Source organism: Protomyctophum parallelum (genome assembly GCF_964188405.1).
Source record: "Protomyctophum parallelum genome assembly, chromosome: 5".
NCBI classification, from domain to species: Eukaryota; Metazoa; Chordata; class Actinopteri; order Myctophiformes; family Myctophidae; genus Protomyctophum; species Protomyctophum parallelum.
In genome coordinates, this window is record NC_139702.1 from 30092177 (window position 1) to 30112176 (window position 20000).

Here is a 20000-nt window from a genome sequence, read left to right on the forward strand (position 1 = left end):
CGTTTTGGTGTTTTAACTAAGCATTATGTTATACTTTAGCTATTGAAAAATAGCAGATCTACAAGGTCATAGCGCGCCACCGAGTGGCGTGCTACGAGCTTGTAGGTCTGCTATTTTTGAAAAATCTTTTGTTTCACACACACACCTTCTTGGGCCGTAGGACCACGCGGATGATCTTGAAGTGCATGGGCTCATCCCTCCAATAGCAGCTCAGGACGTAGTCCCCGGGGGCGGAGCTTGAGTCCCGGACCAGGAAGTCCCCGTCCCTCTCCAACAGAGACTCTGCACCCTAGAGAGGAGAAGCATATCATTTAATGGTATAATTACAATCTTCCATTCTGCATTGGCTGAATGCAAAACGAGACAACAAGGACACCGCCAGCCCCAAGTGGGTCGTTAAAAGATTGTCATTCATCTGCACACAACCTGGTGTAATAAATACCATGGGCCACGGCATTGTCCATATGGCCTCAATGTGTGTGTGTGTGTGTGTGTGCGTGTGTGTGTGTGTGTGTGTGTGTGTGTGTGTGTGCGTGTGCGAGCGTGCGAGAGACTGTACTTTGTGAGAGTTCTTGTACTTTGCTCCTCTTGAAAGCCAAATGTGAACAAAGGCAGACAATGAAAACTGGTGCCTGGTTTACACACGTAGTCTATGTTAATACATACTAGTAGTATTGCACATACATCTATACGTCTGTGTGCATAATGCATGTACGTACGTACGTATATGTATGTATCGTTAGGCAGAAACCTCATCTCCATATTCTAACTTTTGTTATTCAACGGTATATAGAGTCATACTGTTGACAGCAGGAGACACCTCCTGCCAGCTGCATACGTCAAAACAAAAGACAATCTAAAACAACAGCAGCAGCATATTGTGTGTACTGTATATGCTGGCTAGTTAGCTATAGTTAATTAACAATTGTTCGGCTGGCGGTGTGTGTCATTTCCCCAAAGCAGGAAATTCACAAAGGCTGTTGTAACGTTTACTTTGAGGACAGCAGCTGTGTTTACAGCCCAGCCTGAATCCATCTACAGCAGCGGTCCCCAAAGCGGGACCCCCAGGGGTTACTTAAAGAAGGTTTGAGGACAACTGATCTACAGCATATTGCCTCTGGCGGGTGGAAACCTCATTATGTACAAATGTAAAACTCTTTTCAGGATTCAAATTCCTGAAGTCGAGAGGTCCCGTGCGCGCATCCGTCTAGGTGACGGCAGACTGCTGGGCGAGCGCTGGCGCTTTGGCATAGGGGGGGTCAGATCGACATAATGGAATGAATTATGTACTGGCCATATATGGAGCGTGTCTTGAGTGTTACAGGGTTTGATGAGGTCATACATGGTGGCGTGACCTGACAGATGGACAGACAGGTTTTCATAGTAAATGCAACCTGCAGTCGCAATAATACCTCTCTGCGCAGAGGTCCATGGTACCAGGCGTGGCTCCTCAGGTCGTCTGTGCTTAACTTCAGCTCCTCTTCCAGCTCCTTCTTCAGGCTATCCATGTCTTTACGACCACCGAACACCTGGCGCACGCACACCCACACAAACACACACACACACACACACACACACACACACACACACACACACACACACATGATATTGCCACAGCCGTAGTATCAGGTGTGTATACTGATGGAGTGAGAGATGTAATGAAAGACAAACTCAGTTTGCAGAGGTAAACAGAGACAAGATAGACAGAGGAAGAGCAAGTTGACAGAGAGAAATATAGCTCACAAAAGATAGACAAGAGAGATGTGGCAGGATAGTTGGAGAGTGGCAGAGAGAGGTCGAGATGGACAGAGAGAGATAATTAGGCCTGTTGATTATTACATAATCCTCTAATCACAATTATTTTCATAATCGTTTCCACGTTGAAAAATGTTGATACATTTTCAAAAAGCTGAAATAATAATAATAATCTACAAACTTACTTGGTTCGCTTTGTAAGCTTGTAGATCAGCTATTTCCTCTATTTAAAAAAAAAAAAGTCCTGTCTGTGCAATTTTTGATTACGAGGCCTAAAAGGCCAAAATGAAAGGTATCGTTTTATTGAGATTCTGTTCAATGAGATTCCGTTCAATGAAAAAAAGTATATACGGTATAAAAATATATATACAATTAAATCATTAATCGCAATTATTTATATGACAATTAATCGTCAACTTAAATCTTGTAATCGCAACTATAGATGGAGAGATTTAGCAAGATAGTTGGCAAGAGAGAGACAGAGATGGACAGTACGTATAGCCTCTCACCTTCAGCTGGCTGAGGTATGCGGCCACACTCCTCCTTTTGCTGAAAAACAACACAAGGCCGTTTCAAACATTATAATACTGAAACTATCTCGGGGGAATGGCAGATGACGCCATCGTGTTTTCACCCCACAGAACAAGAGCAGGACCTCGGTGGAAACAAGGCCGCTGCCAAGTGCCAAGGTCTGCCTCTGTCATTATAACACCAGAGAGAGTCTGACACTCCTTTAATAGCCTGCATCCTTCCTTCCTTTCTCTCTCCTTCCGGCTTCCTGCCTGTCTTGTAGAGACAAGGGCCCATGGATAGACCCCTCATAATGTACGGTACAGCTCAGGACAGTCAGAACTGGCACGAACCCTTAGGTAGGCTATCATTTCGTAGTGGTCAGGCAGAAACCTATTTTTTGTGATTATTTCTCTCGTAAATGAACTCTACTACCTACTTGATCGTACAACGGTGTGTCGCTCAAATGTGGCAGATCCGCGAGCTCGAAATTGTTTTGAGCTGGGTTAGCATTTTTTGAGGAGCGCTATAGCCCCTCCTCCTATGCACAGCCTTGTGTGTTTGTACCACAGAATGTGATGATTTGATTGGCCGAGCATGGAACGTGATGATGTAGGATGTATGATGATAAGAGCGCCCTCACTTCACACACTAGTGTGATTTGTTTTATTTGAATCCTGAAAAGGAACCGTTTTGGGCAGAGACAGTGGTTCTCAAAAGGATACCTTGTTATAAAATGTACAATATACAATCTAGGCTGTGATATATTATTATATTGTGATTATACTGTGGCTTCTTCTTGAGGGGTTGTTATGAAATTATGACCCTAGGGTCATGTATACTTCCCCTTGCACTGTGCATGCCCCCCCCCCCTCATTTGTATGGGTATGTGTCGCTGATTGAGTGATTTGTTAGCAGGTAACCTCGCATCACCACATTTTCCACCTCGGAGGAAAAGCCTGGTCTGTGTTCCTAAATCACCCGTGGGTTCCTGTCTAGGTGTGGTTTAGACCGTTAGATGCGTCGCTTTGTCAGTTTGTTGGGCTCGCCAGTCACTACGAGTTGTAATAAAATATGGATATACCAAACAAACTATTTCAAGAGGTACCGTACTTGAAGAAATTATGATGGAGGGAATTATTTTGGTTCATTATTATTCCGGTTTGGGGGTTTCGGCCTGATGACTACAAACCAGACTACAACATGACGTAAGTTATCATCCACTCCCGCGGCCTCCCAGGCTTTATGATCCTGTCTGAATGTGAGTGGTTGACTAGTAAGGGGATCCTGGCTGCTGATTGGCTCCTGCGACCATGTTCTCAACTATAAAGCTGGTTGTCACCATTTGAGTTCTCGGATGTCTTCATTATTCATCGCCAGACTCGCCTGTTCCCTACATTCCCCATTGGCTAAGATTGCCTTCCAAAGTTTGCAGGATTGGTCCGTTTTGAACAAAATGCCTCAAATCACAGTGTGCGATTTCCGTGAAATTATGCACACACATTCCCACTATAGGCCGAGGAAGAAATGCCACTTAAAAATGTTCAAATCGGCCTCATGGCTTTGGTTTTTTTTTTAAACCTGCTTGGTGGACTGGACTGGCTGTTTGGGGACTGGGAAGGAGAGAGTCAGTTTTCTATGTTACACTTATTGCAATCTGGCAACCAATTCAGTGAACGTGTGTGTGTGTGTGTGTGTGTGTGTGTGTGTGTGTGTGGGGGGGGGGGGGGGGGGGGGGGGCTTGATGGTGGGCACCACCTCCTCCATTTTTGTGTAGATACAGGAACTCTGTTTGGCTCCTCCCCTTTCATAGTCCACTTCCTCCTGGGTGCTTCTGTGTTTATTCCTACCAACAACAAACTACATGTATGAGTCTCTGAGAGATTACAGCTATAGTGACCGGACCCCTAGGCTGGATCTGTATGAGTCTCTGAGAGATTACAGCTATAGTGACCGGACCCCTAGTCTCTGAGAGATTACAGCTATAGTGACCGGACCCCTAGGCTGGATCTGTATGAGTCTCTGAGAGATTACAGCTATAGTGACCGGACCCCTAGTCTCTGAGAGATTACAGCTATAGTGACCGGACCCCTAGGCTGGATCTGTATGAGTCTCTGAGAGATTACAGCTATAGTGACCGGACCCCTAGTCTCTGAGAGATTACAGCTATAGTGACCGGACCCCTAGGCTGGATCTGTATGAGTCTCTGAGAGATTACAGCTATAGTGACCGGACCCCTAGGCTGGATCTGTATGAGTCTCTGAGAGATTACAGCTATAGTGACCGGACCCCTAGGCTGGATCTGTATGAGTCTCTGAGAGATTACAGCTATAGTGACCGGACCCCTAGGCTGGATCTGTATGAGTCTCTGAGAGATTACAGCTATAGTGACCGGACCCCTAGGCTGGATCTGTATGAGTCTCTGAGAGATTACAGCTATAGTGACCGGACCCCTAGGCTGGATCTGAGAGATTACAGCTATAGTGACCGGACCCCTAGGCTGGATCTGTATGAGTCTCTGAGAGATTACAGCTATAGTGACCGGACCCCTAGGCTGGATCTGTATGAGTCTCTGAGAGATTACAGCTATAGTGACCGGACCCCTAGGCTGGATCTGAGAGATTACAGCTATAGTGACCGGACCCCTAGGCTGGATCTGTATGAGTCTCTGAGAGATTACAGCTATAGTGACCGGACCCCTAGGCTGGATCTGAGAGATTACAGCTATAGTGACCGGACCCCTAGGCTGGATCTGTATGAGTCTCTGAGAGATTACAGCTATAGTGACCGGACCCCTAGGCTGGATCTGTATGAGTCTCTGAGAGATTACAGCTATAGTGACCGGAGCCCTAGGCTGGATCTGTATGAGTCTCTGAGAGATTACAGCTATAGTGACCGGACCCCTAGGCTGGATCTGTATGAGTCTCTGAGAGATTACAGCTATAGTGACCGGACCCCTAGGCTGGATCTTAGCGTAAATAAATACAACCTGAATAAATTCCAGGGGGATCCCGACTCCCCAGCAAAATGACTTAATATACAGCATCAAAGCTTTTACCACTTCACCTGTATCAAGCTATTCAATAATAGCTGATCTACAAGGCCACAACAACGCCTTATAGATTGGCTAGTTGGCTAGTTATTTGGAATGTAACAAGCATTCTGATAGAGGCAGGGTGAATCAGCAGTTTTAGGAGAGTAGAGTGAGATAGGCTATCACAATTTGGCCAAAATATATGACTTAAAGAGGCAAATGAAATGTTGGAATGATTTGGAACAATTCCAACACAAATTCTTCTGATGTTCCCTGGCACAAATTATTTTCAGATCAGGGTCCACACGGCCATAAATATAAATTTACGGCATCCTTCTTGACATGAAAATGTAAGGACCACTGTACACATAATATACTAATGCAGAGACAGTACACGACATGGTTCTCAAAGTGGGCTCTGGGGACCCCCAGTGGTCCTTGGGTGTTGGGGAGTACCAGGGGGACCACAGCAAAAGTAGTTGGTACAGCATCACAATCACTAGTTTAACCATATACTTTGGCTATTCAAAAATAGCAGATATACAATCTCATTGTAGATCTGCTATATTTGTGCAAATGCTTGAATTTTTTTTTTTTAAAGGAAACTTTTTTATATAACTCAAATCTTTGCCTCTGGGGGGGTCCCTGGCACAAACTTCTTTTAGATGGTGGGGTGCCAAATACATATCAATTCGGGGGTAATTTAATTTACTACTGTTCAGATATTACACAGCACGCACACAAAAGTATAGGAAAAGTAAAGGATTTATACAGTCACGTCATAATACAGTATGGCCGGTGGCCCAGATCCAGAAAGATAAGCAACAGTAGGTTTAGTGAGCCATTCTGTTCTGTTGAAGGGGCGTTGGCTACACCTGGCTGGAAAACACACCTGTGCGTCAGTGTTGTACTGTAACTGTAACTGTAACTGTAACTGTAACTGTAACTGTAACTGTAACTTTTAAAGCAAAACTGTAATTTCCACTGTGATAGGGGAGTGTTATATAGGCGTTTCACAACTATAGAATAGGTAAAACCCCAATAGAAACAACATGAGCATGACTTAAAACTGGGTCAAGGGTGTTATAACAGGTGAACTGGCCCAAGACAAGAGGAGCAGCACAGTCACCTAGATTTTAAACTATCTTTTTTAAACTAGGCTATTATATAATTTTAGTTTAAAGACTTTTCCCCTCAACATATTTGATACTAGTCAAGACTCAAACCTAAACGCGACAACGTGCACAGACAAGCCTCCACATATTAAATTACACAAAGCAACTGTCACATTGCGATAGAGAGAGAGAGAGAGAGAGAGAGAGAGAGAGAGAACAGACTTTATAAGCTGTCAAAAAGTCAAGTTTATCCAGATGTTCTTACCTGTCACTCAGTCCCAACTCAAAGAACCCTCGTCTCGCAGTCGCACATTGTTTATTTGTTTGTTCTTCTATCCAGCGGTTTGGTTCGGCTATCAGTTCACGATTTGACACACAAACACACCCAACAACAACAGCTGTATGTGTGTGTGCGACTCCTGGTCCCTCCCTCTCCCGTCCCGTCCAGCCTCTGTCTCCCCCGTCCCGTCCCGTCCCCGTCAGCCTCGCCTCTCCCCTCCTCGGACGAGTTCCCACAAGTTCTCCCCGAGTCTTCCCCTGTTCCAGGCTGTCCCAGGCTGTCTCCGCCCCGGGCAGAGAGGCTCTGGAACGCGGCCTGCTATCTGCATTCTGCAGGAGGCATTCCTCAGATACCGACCTCACCGCGGGAGGGGAGGGGTGGAGGGGAGGGCTCACCTGTGTGTCGTGTCTGTCTATCTATCGGCACCACGGCGTTATCGCCGACATTAGTGGCCTTGTTGAATCCTGAGACCACAGGGGCGCTGTTTTGCAACTTGGATAAATTTCCCGTAGTTTTCTTTCTTTCTTTTTCTTTCGCTTTTTGCATGCCCCGCATTGGCGCATTCATAATAGCAGACCTAGAATCAGTGAGCTTGTGATAGGTCTCATATAGTCTTGTATTTGTGACGAAACTAGCCTGCCTTTTGGTCCCGGATAACCTCGACTCGCGTCACCATACTGACCAATGACCACTGACCAACTTTCCACCTCGGAGGAAAAGGTCCTGGATAAAGACGGCCTCCTTAGGCTTTAGCCTGGAGCTCCACATTTCGATAGATCACCAATGTCGGTGTAAAACATGTAATAGAGCCCAATACTCAAACCACATGGTGCCGCTTTTGCTTTATACTACTAAATCTCCTGTTTTGGGCCAGATAAGGCCAGATAATTGTCTGTTTGTTAGGATAGCTAGTGTCAATAGGCTCTACTGAGGCAACTGAAGGTTATTGCTCAACTTCTGGCTCAAGGGTAAGGTGTTGTGCAAACAGCAGGCTAGGCTACGCACGCATGCTTGTCTGATTTACTGTGTCAGGACAGGAGGCATGAAATGAATACAGATGTATTGTTTATGGACTGACTCTCCTTCAGTTATAGATCAGTGACTGTGTGTGTTGACTGTTCTGTGTAGGTCAGACTAGAGAAGATGGATTACACCAGTCTCTAACCTAGTTTTCATTAAACCCAGCCCACAGACATAGGCTACCATGCAGGACCTCACCACCTGAATATATTTTTTGCCAAATGTTTTCCAAGATGAAAACAAAAGCTGATGTACATGTATAGGCTAGAGTTAAAGTGGTTAAAAACAGATTTTGATGCTATATGAACTCATTTTGCTGGGGACCCCCTGGGAAAGGAGTAAGGACCCCCATGGGGTTCCCCAGACCTCACTTTGAGAACTAGAGAGTTAGATCAATGGTTCCCAAACTTAATAGCTCAAGACCCAAAATTTAATGAATGTTGCCTGTGACAAAAACTAGAGAAAATAGCAGATCTACAAGCTCACAACGTATCTGCATTGTGAGCTTGTATGTTGTTGTTTTTTTGTGTGGAATAAAAATAAATAAAGGGATATTTACTTGTGACCTGTAAACATTGGTCCGCGAGTCGCGACCCACAAATGGGTCCTGACCCACTGTTTGGAACCAGTGAGATAGCTGAGTGGTCCGTCTCAGAGATGGATTACAGAACAGACAGACAGACAGGCCTTAAGCCTCTACACATCCCCATGACTCCTGAATCAGTCCTGATCCCGTTAAGCTACCAGCTACAACCACATTTTACCAGCAGAGATTCGTCTGAACTTGACTCTTTTTGAGAGAGGACACAGCTTTCCAGTTGTCACAGTCTCAGACAGTAGATCTGAGAGTAGAAAGATGTAGCTGCTGCCAATCAAATTTGAATCTGAATTATTTTAAACCCATTTCCACAATGAATTGTGCAATGGGTTTGTGTACCTGAACTTTTACATTGTCGTTGCTGTCGGGCAGAAACCTCTCAATTTTTTGGGGGAACTTATGCCATTATTGAGAGTGAAGTGAAGTTAGACAGGAAACTGTGAGAGAGACATGGTGAGTATGACACCCAGCAAAGTCTGTCGGGATCTGGACTCAAAACTTCGACACACTGTCAGGCTACTGCGTCAAGTACAAAAGTCACAGATATACAAGCTCGAAATGTGGCACAAAGCGGTTTGAATCCTAAAACCAGTTTTCGGTTTCCACCCGAACAAAGACAATATAGAATTTTAATGTTATCCGAATCCTTTTAAAACAATGAATTGCAGAATGGCTCGGGGTGTACCTTAACTTTCACATAATTAGAGCCATATGCCTCTGTAATATTTAAATATACCTAATATCTTTTTATTTATATTTTTTCTCTCTTTCTTTTTTCGAAAAAGCAGCACATAATAAGTAAGCACTAAGCAGTCAAAGTACGCAGAACTTCATTATCCCAGAGGGACAGGCCTATACTTCCGAGAGTCAAACGAAAAGCTACTGTCTTTATGAGAAATGATGGCCATTAGCCTATTATTATGCTGGTGTGTAGGTAAAAAGTAAGATGACACAAAGTTCTGTGTGGAAATAACATTATGTATAGCCTTATTATTATTATACCTACGAACATTTCTCTACTGTTGACAAGCAGGGTTTATATAGCGCTGGAGGCGCTGGTTAATGATAAGCCACAAAGCAACACATGTAGCCAAGAGCCACTGAGACGTGCTCTCTCATAATGAGCAATAGAGTGGGCCTAATAATATCCTCTCTGTCGGGTGGAAACCATAAAATAAAACTGTAACTTTTATAGTATTCAAATTAAAAAATGTCAAGGGTAGCAGATCTACTAGCTCAAAAAACAGAGCTACTTTTGATACTTGTGTGTGACTGTAGTATGATCAAGTAGCGGCGTTACTTTATGAAAAATTAAATACAAGTTAGAATATGAAGATAAAATGTTTCTGCCCCAACAACAATATATCTGTATTCAAACAGTAACACTCTTTCTCTAACCCTAGACTTTCTTCAGACATGGACCTGTGAGGTGATTAATCTTGTGTAGACTTTAGAGGAAAAAGATCCATAATGGTTGTGGGGTGGTGGTGGTCCCTATAACCTATACCTGCGTTTGCTGTCCTGAGTGTCCTCACTGTGATGGTCTGTTGTTGTTGTTGTTCCAGACACACCACCACCGAGGTCCTCGTCCAGGGGGCGGAGCTGCACGCAGGAGGCGGAGACTACTGTGGTTTTGTCTGAACGGAGGCGGAGGCGGGGCATAAGGCTTTGACGGAACACATCCTTCCTGGACCTCACCTGTACAGGAAACAACACAGACAGACAGACGTAGTCTCTTTGAGCGTCGGTCTGTTTGCATTTGTCTTTACGACGGCACAGGTGACACATGAATGGTCTTAGGAGAAAGGCTATCCTGTCGGGTTCTTTCTTCTAGTGTGGTCTATTGTGCTGTATTTGTATTGGTACATTGTACTCTGTTACCATGTAAGTAGACGTCAGGAATTCAAAGTGTACTAAAAGTACAAATGTATTGGTGTCAAAATGTAAAAAAGTAAAAAGTATTCATTATGCAGAATGTCAGAAGTTTTTCAGAAGTTTTCAAATGTATAAAAGATCATTTGGAAATGGCAGATCTACAAGCTCGCCATTTTCAAATGGCCGAAATGTATACGGCTGAAGTGGTTAATGCGTGTTTTCACTGTTCTCCCTGTGTGTGTGTGTGTGTGTGTGTGTGTGCGTGCGTGTGCATGTGCGTGTTCTCACCAGGTCCATAGAGGAGCCTAAGGAGTACTTCCTGGTCACTCTGCGCTCCAACGTCCCACCTGAGCCACCCAAAGGACCAAGACACAAAGTCAGTGAATACAACACACACATTGAGTTGTTTACCCGCAAACCCTACGGTTCTGATTTGATGTGCTATATAAACAAAAAAGTTCTAAAGTTTTTGCCAAAAATGTTTGAGAACTACTGCCTTAGAGTTTCGGCGGGAGGATTTAACACTATGGAGGAACACGGTATTCCTCTCAGTTCAGCCTGGAAACCAGACTAATGTGGCAGCGGTGGCCGAACGGTTTGCGGAGCGGTCTTGATATCGGAAGGTCGCTAGTTCGTATCCCCGGACCGGCACGTTAAAATGACCACCGCTGAAGTGCCCTTGGACAAGGCATTGAACCTCTACCATGAAATGTTCTATGAGCAGGGCCTGGCTATAAACAAGTTCTTGAGCTTAGTCCAGTTACCCTGGGTAAACATAGTACCTTTCCTTTCCTTTTACCAATTCAAAAATAAATAAAAGCCTTTGGCAGATTGGTCTGGCCCTGCTCGGTTGTGATTGGTTTAAACTGCTTCCGAAAGTTGTGGGACACCAATCGGGGCCCAGTATGCAAATATGGGGCGAGTTTCTACCCAGTGATATTGGTATCTCTGAAAATAGCATATCTATAGACAGTAGTCATTGCTATAGATGTATGTTTGTTCTGTTAACAGGAGGAGTCTCTATAGCCATAGGTGCCTGGGTCACTATTTACAGTAGTAGATTGACCCATGGCGATTTCGTCCGAACACTGGTCTAGCCGTTCCCATTGTGCTGGCGACAGCAATGGTTGTGTATTCTGCATGGAGCTTGCCTCTCACACCTCAATGATTGTTCTGTTTAGCTGCTGGCTATACTGTATGTGCAGTTTCTCTCTCTCACTGCGAGGAATGTGATCATTGAACTTTCTACGCTGGCTGTAATGTGTGACAGGAGCAAGATGCCCTCAGGGCTTCATCACTCAGGGCTGTGAGGTGCTGCGATGACTAGACTCCATTTTCATCTTAAGTGAATAATCACATTTTAAAGGTCTTTATCTAATAGCATGGCTAAAATAGGGACACCGGATTGAAAGTTTGTTTTTCTTTGTTTTCGTTTTTTATTGTATGAAATAATTGTATATGGCTTGTGACCGAAATAAGCTAATACACGTAACTAAACTAAAGTGGTTAAAGCACTAGTTTGGACATAAATGATTACAAATCTTGGCCATGACTTCAATGATCTGGTAGGGGAAACCATATTTATACTTAGTGCTAAGACCCCTCCACTCCCACATGGGGTATCTGTGACATACATACTGTAGGTGTCACATAATGGATGTGAACTGTCAATTTGTCATGGGTTGATTGTATGTGTGTCAATGCACTATGCAGTTCTCAACTTTTTCAGGCCGCGACCCCCCAAAATAATCACATTTGAACTGCACCCTGTAATTGTAACAGTTGAGGCATTATTTTTGACAGATAAATATTGTGGAAATAACTGATCTACAATGTGACCTACAATGCGTTACTTGTGAGCCTACAGCTATTTTCAAAATGTGTACCTCTTTCGTATAATGATTAGACAATTTGGCCAATATTTTTTGCTTGTTTGATTTAACGCAGCAATGATCTTAATTTATTGTATTTCTTTTATTTTACAGTTATTATAATGTCTTAAAAGTCCTTAATTTAGAAATAGTGAGTATATGATGATGATACAATATGGTCTGAGGAGGAGAGGGATCAGTTGGTTAGTCGTGTACGTGTGAGAGAGAGACAGAGGTAGCCTGCACCTTTGACTCTAGCCTAGAGAAAGCCTTTATGACCACCGTCAAAATACCAAGCACTCCTAAATACCATGTCAGAGGCATAGCTATACTGTACTAGTGGTTCCCAAACCTTTTAGCCTGCTGTGACCCAAAAAATAAAAATAAAAATCCAAACTAGTGAAAATAGTATTTATGTAAAAAAAACATTTTCGATGATTTCTTCGTGAAATTACTGAAAAGAAAATCTGAAAGGTTTAGCTTTTTTGGGAATGTTCTGAAATAGTAAAAAAATAAAGGGACCCATTATTGATCCATGACCCAACCTTGAGTCCCGACTCCCGACCCAGCGTTTGGGAACCAGGACCGACCAGGACCGACCCAGCGTTTGGGAACCAGGACCGACCAGGACCGACCCAGCGTTTGGGAACCAGGACCGACCCAGCGTTTGGGAACCAGGACCGACCAGGACCGACCCAGCGTTTGGGAACCAGGACCGACCAGGACCGACCCAGCGTTTGGGAACCAGTGAGGAAGCCTTTATGACCACGGTCAAAATACCAAGCACTCCTAGTCCTAAATACCATGTCAGAGCTATACTGTAGGTTATATAGCTGCAGCTCAGAAAGAAACCATTCCTTAAATATGTCAGAATACAGAATATACTGTCTATCATTGGCAGCCATCCTGTGGTGGAGAAAAAGCACTATGCTACTGGTACTGCAACTTCAGTATTGTTGCTGTCAGGCAGAAACCTCTTATCTCCATATTTTAAGTAACGCCCTATTTGATCATACTAACCGTAAGATGCCCTAAGGGCAAGAACTAGAAGAATCCGCCTGGATGACGGCAGATGGCAGTGTGTGTGTGTGCGTGTGTGTGTGGCGTGCGTGCGTGTGTGTCACCATAGTGTGGGTCCAGTCTCTGCCTGTGTCTGAGGAGCTGGGTGAGGATGGTGGCTCTGTGCGTGGCGTCATCTATCCCTACCTCCTTCAGCTCTCCATCACTTACACTGAGCAGGCCCTGGACAGTGCACGCACAAGCACACGCACGCACGCACACACACGACACACACACACACAAATGGACACATAGAAGAGATGTTTTAAAGGAAGGCATAGAAACATTAAACGTTAATGAAGATATATTGCCTGGCGGGCAGACAGGGTGACAAAAACTCACAAGTAGCACCACACACACACACGCACACACGCGCACACACACACGCACGCACACACACACACACACACACACACACACACACACACACACACACACACACACACACACACACACACACACACACACACACACACACCTCCAGTCCATAGTATTCACTCTCCAGTGTTTTGGTGTACTGGGGCAGGCCAATCTGTCTCAGCCACCAGGCAATGGAGCGATTACTCATGTCTACAACGAGAAAAAAGAAAACAGACACAGAAATGACCCCTGGTGGTCCGGGGTCAAACGAGGGTGAGAAGCAGTGGCATGCAGTGAGTGAAACACAGACCACCTTGTACCACCTGGATTTGACATGCAGCAGCTATGTAGCACCTACCTGCTTAGTGACAAACACTTCTCCAGGACTCTCAAACTTGCTTACTTTCTCTGTCCTCTCCTCCCTCTCTTTCCCTCTCTCTCTCTCTCTCTCTCTCTCTCTCTCTTATTCCATGGTGCCGTCTTCTTCTTCTCTTTCGATCTCACTTCTTTGCTTAGCAGCTGTTGTGTTATTGTCTCTGACAATCCTGATTTTACCCCGGTAAACTCTCTGTCTCTCTCTCTCTAGTTCATGGTGTCTTCATCTCCTCCTCCTCCTCCTCCTTCTTCTTCTTCTTCTTCTCCTCCGAGTCCTCTGTCTATCTTTCTATCTCACTTCTTTGCTTAGCAGCTACTGTGCTACTTACTCTGACAATCCAGTTTTCCCCGGCTGGAATACTTCTCTCTGTGTCTTTCTGTGGGTCTGTCTGAGGGTGTGTCTGTCTGAGGGTACCACCAGAAGGAGAAGCCCGCTCCCCCTCAAACCTGTGGGGCTCAGCTAGTAAAAGACCAATCATAATGTGCACCAGGCACACTGACACAGTGTCCCGGTGCGACGACCAATCATAGCGGGATGGAATGCTGACTTGGGACCGGTGGGGAGGTGGAGAGAGCGAGTTGGGGCAAGATTCTCACATGCTTATTGGTGGTGGTGGGGTTGGGGGTTGGGGGGGAAAGACGAGGAGAGGAGAGGAGAAGATTTGTCAGGAAGATGTCTGTATGTCAACAAGCGGATGTTGGATCGAGAAAAGAGGCAGTAGTTTGATCTGTTTGCCGTGCGTGCGTGCATGTCTGTGTGTCTGCTATAGCTATAAATTGTCAAATATTACATAACAAAAGACAATAGCCAATATACAAGCTCACAACGCCTCGCATTGCTAGGCGTTGTGAGCTTGTAGGTCGGCTATTTTCACAAGTGGAACAGAGTCAAACAAAGTGTAATGCCTCAACTCCTACAATAACAAGTGCTTGTCATGAGGGTATGGGGGGTCGCCACTCGCCAGTTCAAATGTTTTTATTTGGGGGGGTCCCGACTCCCCAGTCAAATGTGATTATTTGGGGGGGGGGGGGGGGGTCCCCAGTCAAATGTGATTATTTGGGGGGGTCCCCAGTTCAAATATGATTAATTTGGGGGGTTCCCAGTTCAAAAGTGATTATTTGGGGGGGGGGGGTCCCCAGTTCAAATGTGATTATTTTGGGGGTCCCTAATTCAAATATGATTATTTTGGGGGGTTCCCAGTTCAAAAGTGATTATTTTGGGGGGTTCCCAGTTCAAAAGTGATTATTTTGGGGGGTTCCCAGTCCAAAAGTGATTATTTTGGGGGGTCGCGGCCTGAAACTGTTGAGAATCACTAATGTAGACTATATTAGTGATTCTCAACCTTTCAGAGAGTGTAGACCACAGTCTATGGTGGAGAGAGTGTATCTGTCTCTGCAGTGAATCAATATTGTGTATCAGACTGGCCTCTAGTGGTGAAGTACAGTAGTGTGCGGAGCAGGTGAACACTGTGCTGAGTTACAGTATTGTAATAAGGAAAAAGTTTAACTTTAAGTGCACTTTGACCTTTTATGCCTTTATGCCATTTTATTGTAGTCTGTATCAATCATTAAAATGGCTTTTTATTCCGTATGCAGTGCACTATGCACAGCTTTGAATTACCTTGTGAAATTGTGCATGATGTAATTTATGAAAAAATATCTTGTCTCTAGCTATCTGATGTACAGGTACTTCAAAATCATCACACAACAGTGTTGAATGAAAAATTGCAGATCTACAAGCCCATGATCTTGTATTTTAGAATGTTTGGAAGTGGTTAATGTAATCTAATCTAATCTATGTTTATTTATTTGGCAATCACATTGGATGAACCAGGTGCATTGTAATCATACAGCAGTGCTGCTTTCCTGTCCACAGCAGGCTATTCTACATAGAATAACACTAGTCTAAAACCCAACAAAGAACAAAAAGATCACACCTGTGTGACACACATTAGCCTACCGTCTGTCTCTAGTTTTAGATCCGTAGGCAATTAGTGTGTCTCAGGACATCCTGCTGAATCGTGGATAGATGTGTCTGGAGTATCTATAGCTGTGTCCCAATTCAGGGGTTGCATCCTTCAAAGAGCCCTTTGAAGGATGCAACAATGTGGAGGCCACGGCTTATGTCTCCTTTAGACTAGAGGAAGGAAGTGAGGAGACTCCTCCAATCAGTCCCCGCAGTCTGCTATGTTCTTAGTGGCTAGGAGATGAGAGGCCGAAGGTGGAGATGGAATGGTACATGTAACTGTATCATGTTTGAGGTTGCTGCGTGGCTCTCTGTAGAGTGGTTGATGATTGATTGATTGATTGATTAATAACAGTTTGCAGAAAAAAAGCACAGGAAAGTACAAGGTCTGCTAAGAGGATTTATAACCCGAAAGAAAGCCTATGTTATTTTGGCGTTGACGTTTAGGAAGTAGTTTGACAGGTACATGGGTGTCTTTGTGGTGTAGCATATCTTGTAGAGTCGACCATGGGCTCATTGCAAGATGCTGTACTCTGTCGTCTACCTGTAACCTGGCTTAAACCATCCCAACCTATCAAAATTAGGGGTGAGGTGAGTTGTAGGAGTGAGGCCAAGTAGTAGGCTGACCAGTTTGTTTTGGCATGTGTTCTTTTTAGGGTCTTGTAGGGTTTTTGCTATTTTCAGATCGACTTACAAGTGCGAGATCAGAATAAGCAGAGAAAGCATGAACCATATTGGTGCCATGTCATTATTCCGACCTCGAGAGTCACATAAATAAAGAGAAATCTTTAGATAGCAATCTAAAATGCTATCTAAATCAGTGGTTCCCAACTTTATCTGGGAAGCCCATGAAAATTTCGAAAGCATTCGCGGCCTACCCATCTGACCAAAAAAAAACAATTAAAAGGACTAAGTCACCAGAACTAAGGATGTGTGTTTTCAATGAATCTAACATGGTTAAAAGGGCGTTTGAAGTTACAATGCATTTGTATAGGAAGGGCACGTGTCTGATAAAATGAATATGAAATATTTAAATACTGAATCAAGCAACTTAAGAACTGTCTGGGATGTTCACAAAAGCCAGAGTAGACGTTAAAACGACCCCAAACATGTTTGAAAGTAAAATATCCCTTTAACTCTCCTTAAGTGAGACATTGTATGGACCACAATGACTGATTACCAACTTCCTGTAAGTTCATGCGGTTAGTTGTCCTTAGAAGGGGTGACAGCGCTTAGAGTATAAGTGACAGCGCTGCAACTACTTTACCTAGTTCTGGAACCACAGGCTCATACGCTTCCTCCACTTAAAGTCATTGTTTTGGTGGACTTCCTGCTGGCATTTGGCCTTTGTGAGTTTGTGTCCTACAAAATGTAAGCTACAAGTTACAACACCAAAGGCCACATGGCGTTGCCCATGAAATGACGAAATCCCAGGCCTGCGGCAAACTGTTAAATATGTCTTACTCTGGATGCAAACCCCAGGCCAGTCACGCAAGCACTGAAATGTCTACTACTGCTGATGGATATGTTGCGCTTTTGAGTACCACCAGTAGGGGGTCTTACGCAACCACAAAACATGCAGCCCAATACATTTCTCAATACAAGAGCAGAGAGACTGACTGAAACCACTGCAGTTGTGTTGGTTAGTATTGCATTAAGAGTTGAGGCTGATTAAAAATGTTGCTATCAGTGGTTCTCAAACTTTTTCATGTAAAAAATATGCATTTGGCCACGGATCCCCCATCTCAAAAAGATATTTGATTACAGCTAGGGATCCCTCAGAAGCAAAGATGTGAGTTAAAAATGTTTTACAAAATAACAGAACTACAAGCTTGTAGCGTGACACAAAGTGACGTGCTATGAGCTTGTACAGTATTATCTGCTTGTATATCTGCTATTAGTATAGTTTATTAGTTTTACTTTCACCTGCACCAGGTTTAAAGAAATAACATACTGTTATTATGATTAACTCGGTTAACTAGGTCCTAAACCCGACATTTTTCGATTTCCCTCCCACAAAGAGGTACATTTGGTTCAATTTGTACACTCTCAGAGTTCAATTAACATTGATTTTACAATATAAATTGGGGGGTCCCAGAGATAGAAATTAGGGGTGCACGATTATGAAATTATTATGACCGATATCCGATCTCCGATTATTTGCAGGGTCATATCTGCCGATACTGATTCTGACCGATTCCGATATTATACAGAGGACCACAATGGAAACAAGCCTAGGCCCTATAGGGGCCACTCCCAAAGAACATTACGTTATGCTTTAGCTATTTAAAAATAGCAGATCTACAAGCTCATAGCGCGCTACGAGCTTGTAGGTCTGCTATTTTTGAAAAATCGAAGAACGACTGACATTTTTAGAATCTGATCTCAGGTCAGAATGGGTTAATCAGACCAGTGTGTATCCAGTGGAAACCTCGTATGAATCTGATCTCAGGTCAGAATGGGTTAAAAAAGTATTCAATCAATAAATGAATGGCATAGTATAGCATAACACTCTTTTCCCTGTGTCTGTTTTCACAACTGAATGACTACTACTACTACTACTACACAAATTAAATGTAGCATTCTTTTTTATTTAGATTGTTTTTGTTGGTGAAAACCGATTTATATAATCTGTATCATTTTGAGACCATTCCGATAGCGATATGGCATTTCCGGATATGGCCAATTCCGATTATGCTACCGATTATCCCTAATTGAAATTAAATGGGGGTCCGTAGACTAATGAATGTCAAGCTGGGGGTCCTTGAAATAAAACGGGTTGAGAATCACTGCTAGAGCCGTAAAAATCTTCTATTATGGGGGTCCCCCCATATCTTTTCAAATGGGGGTCCGTGGGCTAATTGGTGTCAATTTGGGGGTCCTTGACATGAAAAAGTTTGAGAACCACTGAAATACTGAAATACTTACTTGAATGAATACTTTATTCATCAGTATATACCTCTCTATGATTCGATTTAGTTTATGTTCGAGAGCACATCACAATGAAATCGGCCATTATTGTTAAAAAATAACTTAGTGCACATCTAAAAGTGAATGTCACTTTATGAGAATCATTCTGCTACCCTTCCTTTATCTGTCTGCGGTCTGGTGTAGTGCAGTCCACAGTATTGTACACGCACGCACGCACACGCACACGCACACACAAGCCAACATTTGCAAGTAAGTCATAAATTAATCACTGTTTCCTCTGCTCTGATGCATTCACACCAAGAGTATTGTCTCTCTCTCTCTCTCTCTCTCTCTCTCTCTCTCTCTCTCTGTGTGTGTGTGTGTGTGTGTGTGTGTGTGTGTGTGTGTGTGTGTGTGTGTGTGTGTGTGTGTGTGTGTGTGTGTGTGTGTGTGTGTGTGTGTGTGTGTGTGTGTGTGTGTGTGTGTGTGTGTGTGTGTGTGTGTGTGTGTGCGCGTGTGCGTGTCAGAGGAAAAAGGAAGTTGCAGGGTGATGATGAAGTTAAAAGCCTTCCCCTCTCTCTCTGCAAAACTGCAGAACACTCACAGAGAGAGAGAGAGAAAGAGAGAGAGAGAGAGAGAGAGAGAGAGAGACAGAGACAGAGACAGAGACAGAGAACAGAGACAGAGACAGAGAACAGAGAGACAGAGAGAGAAGGAAGGCAGGAGAGGTTGAACATCAAGAGGACAACAGAACAGAAGTCACAGCAGCGAGGACGACCTCAAAATAGCACGAAGGAGGGTGAGAGAACATCTTTGGCATAAACTCAGCATAAAGAATGTGAGATTAAACTCTTGTTGAAATATTGTTTGCGAGATGTCTGGCAGAAGTTTTGTGTAAAAATAAAACAAAGCAAGAAAATATTTTAATTAGCACAAGAGGATGTAAAGAAACTTCCCTCTGAGGCAGACAGTCACATGAGGTTCACTCTTGTGGTGGAAAAAGGCTCAATTGTTCATTTAGTTTGCTTATATTTGTGCACAAAAGGCCAGATTAACAGCAGCGTTGCCATGTCTGCTTATTATATGTGTTTTTCTGTAAAGTCACTAATTGGTAGTTTTGGGCTTTGTTGCTAAAAGTGTTGTTGCTTCATAATGTTGTTTAAATCAGTGGGTTCTTGAACATTTCAATGTCAATGACCCCCAAATTAGTATGTATTTGGCACAGCTGTGCGAGAAGTACAGTATACATACTGGGAGCTGATGGTATAGTTG

General features: G+C 43.7%; 2 protein-coding genes across 3 annotated transcripts in view; one reads left to right on the forward strand and one right to left on the reverse strand.

Moving 5' to 3' along the window:
* The window catches only part of sh2d3a (SH2 domain containing 3A), a 25430-nt gene extending 11234 nt beyond the window's left edge, over nucleotides 1–14196 (reverse strand). Inside the window, exons 1-8 of the mRNA XM_083764419.1 lie at nucleotides 13836–14196; nucleotides 13596–13687; nucleotides 13183–13300; nucleotides 10476–10534; nucleotides 9820–10010; nucleotides 2265–2304; nucleotides 1413–1529; nucleotides 144–289 (exon numbers count right to left, since the gene is read on the reverse strand). Of these exons, the coding sequence (XP_083620545.1) occupies nucleotides 144–289; nucleotides 1413–1529; nucleotides 2265–2304; nucleotides 9820–10010; nucleotides 10476–10534; nucleotides 13183–13300; nucleotides 13596–13685 (761 nt within the window). The 5' untranslated portion in view covers nucleotides 13686–13687; nucleotides 13836–14196. The remainder of the gene's footprint in view (nucleotides 1–143; nucleotides 290–1412; nucleotides 1530–2264; nucleotides 2305–9819; nucleotides 10011–10475; nucleotides 10535–13182; nucleotides 13301–13595; nucleotides 13688–13835) is intronic.
* Nucleotides 14197–19430: 5234 nt separating this feature from the next.
* vav1 (vav guanine nucleotide exchange factor 1) overlaps nucleotides 19431–20000 on the forward strand; it is a 27275-nt gene continuing 26705 nt past the window's right edge. For both annotated transcript variants that reach the window (XM_083764554.1, XM_083764555.1), the window contains exon 1: nucleotides 19431–19500. The gene's annotated coding sequence lies outside the window, so the exon portion shown is untranslated. The remainder of the gene's footprint in view (nucleotides 19501–20000) is intronic.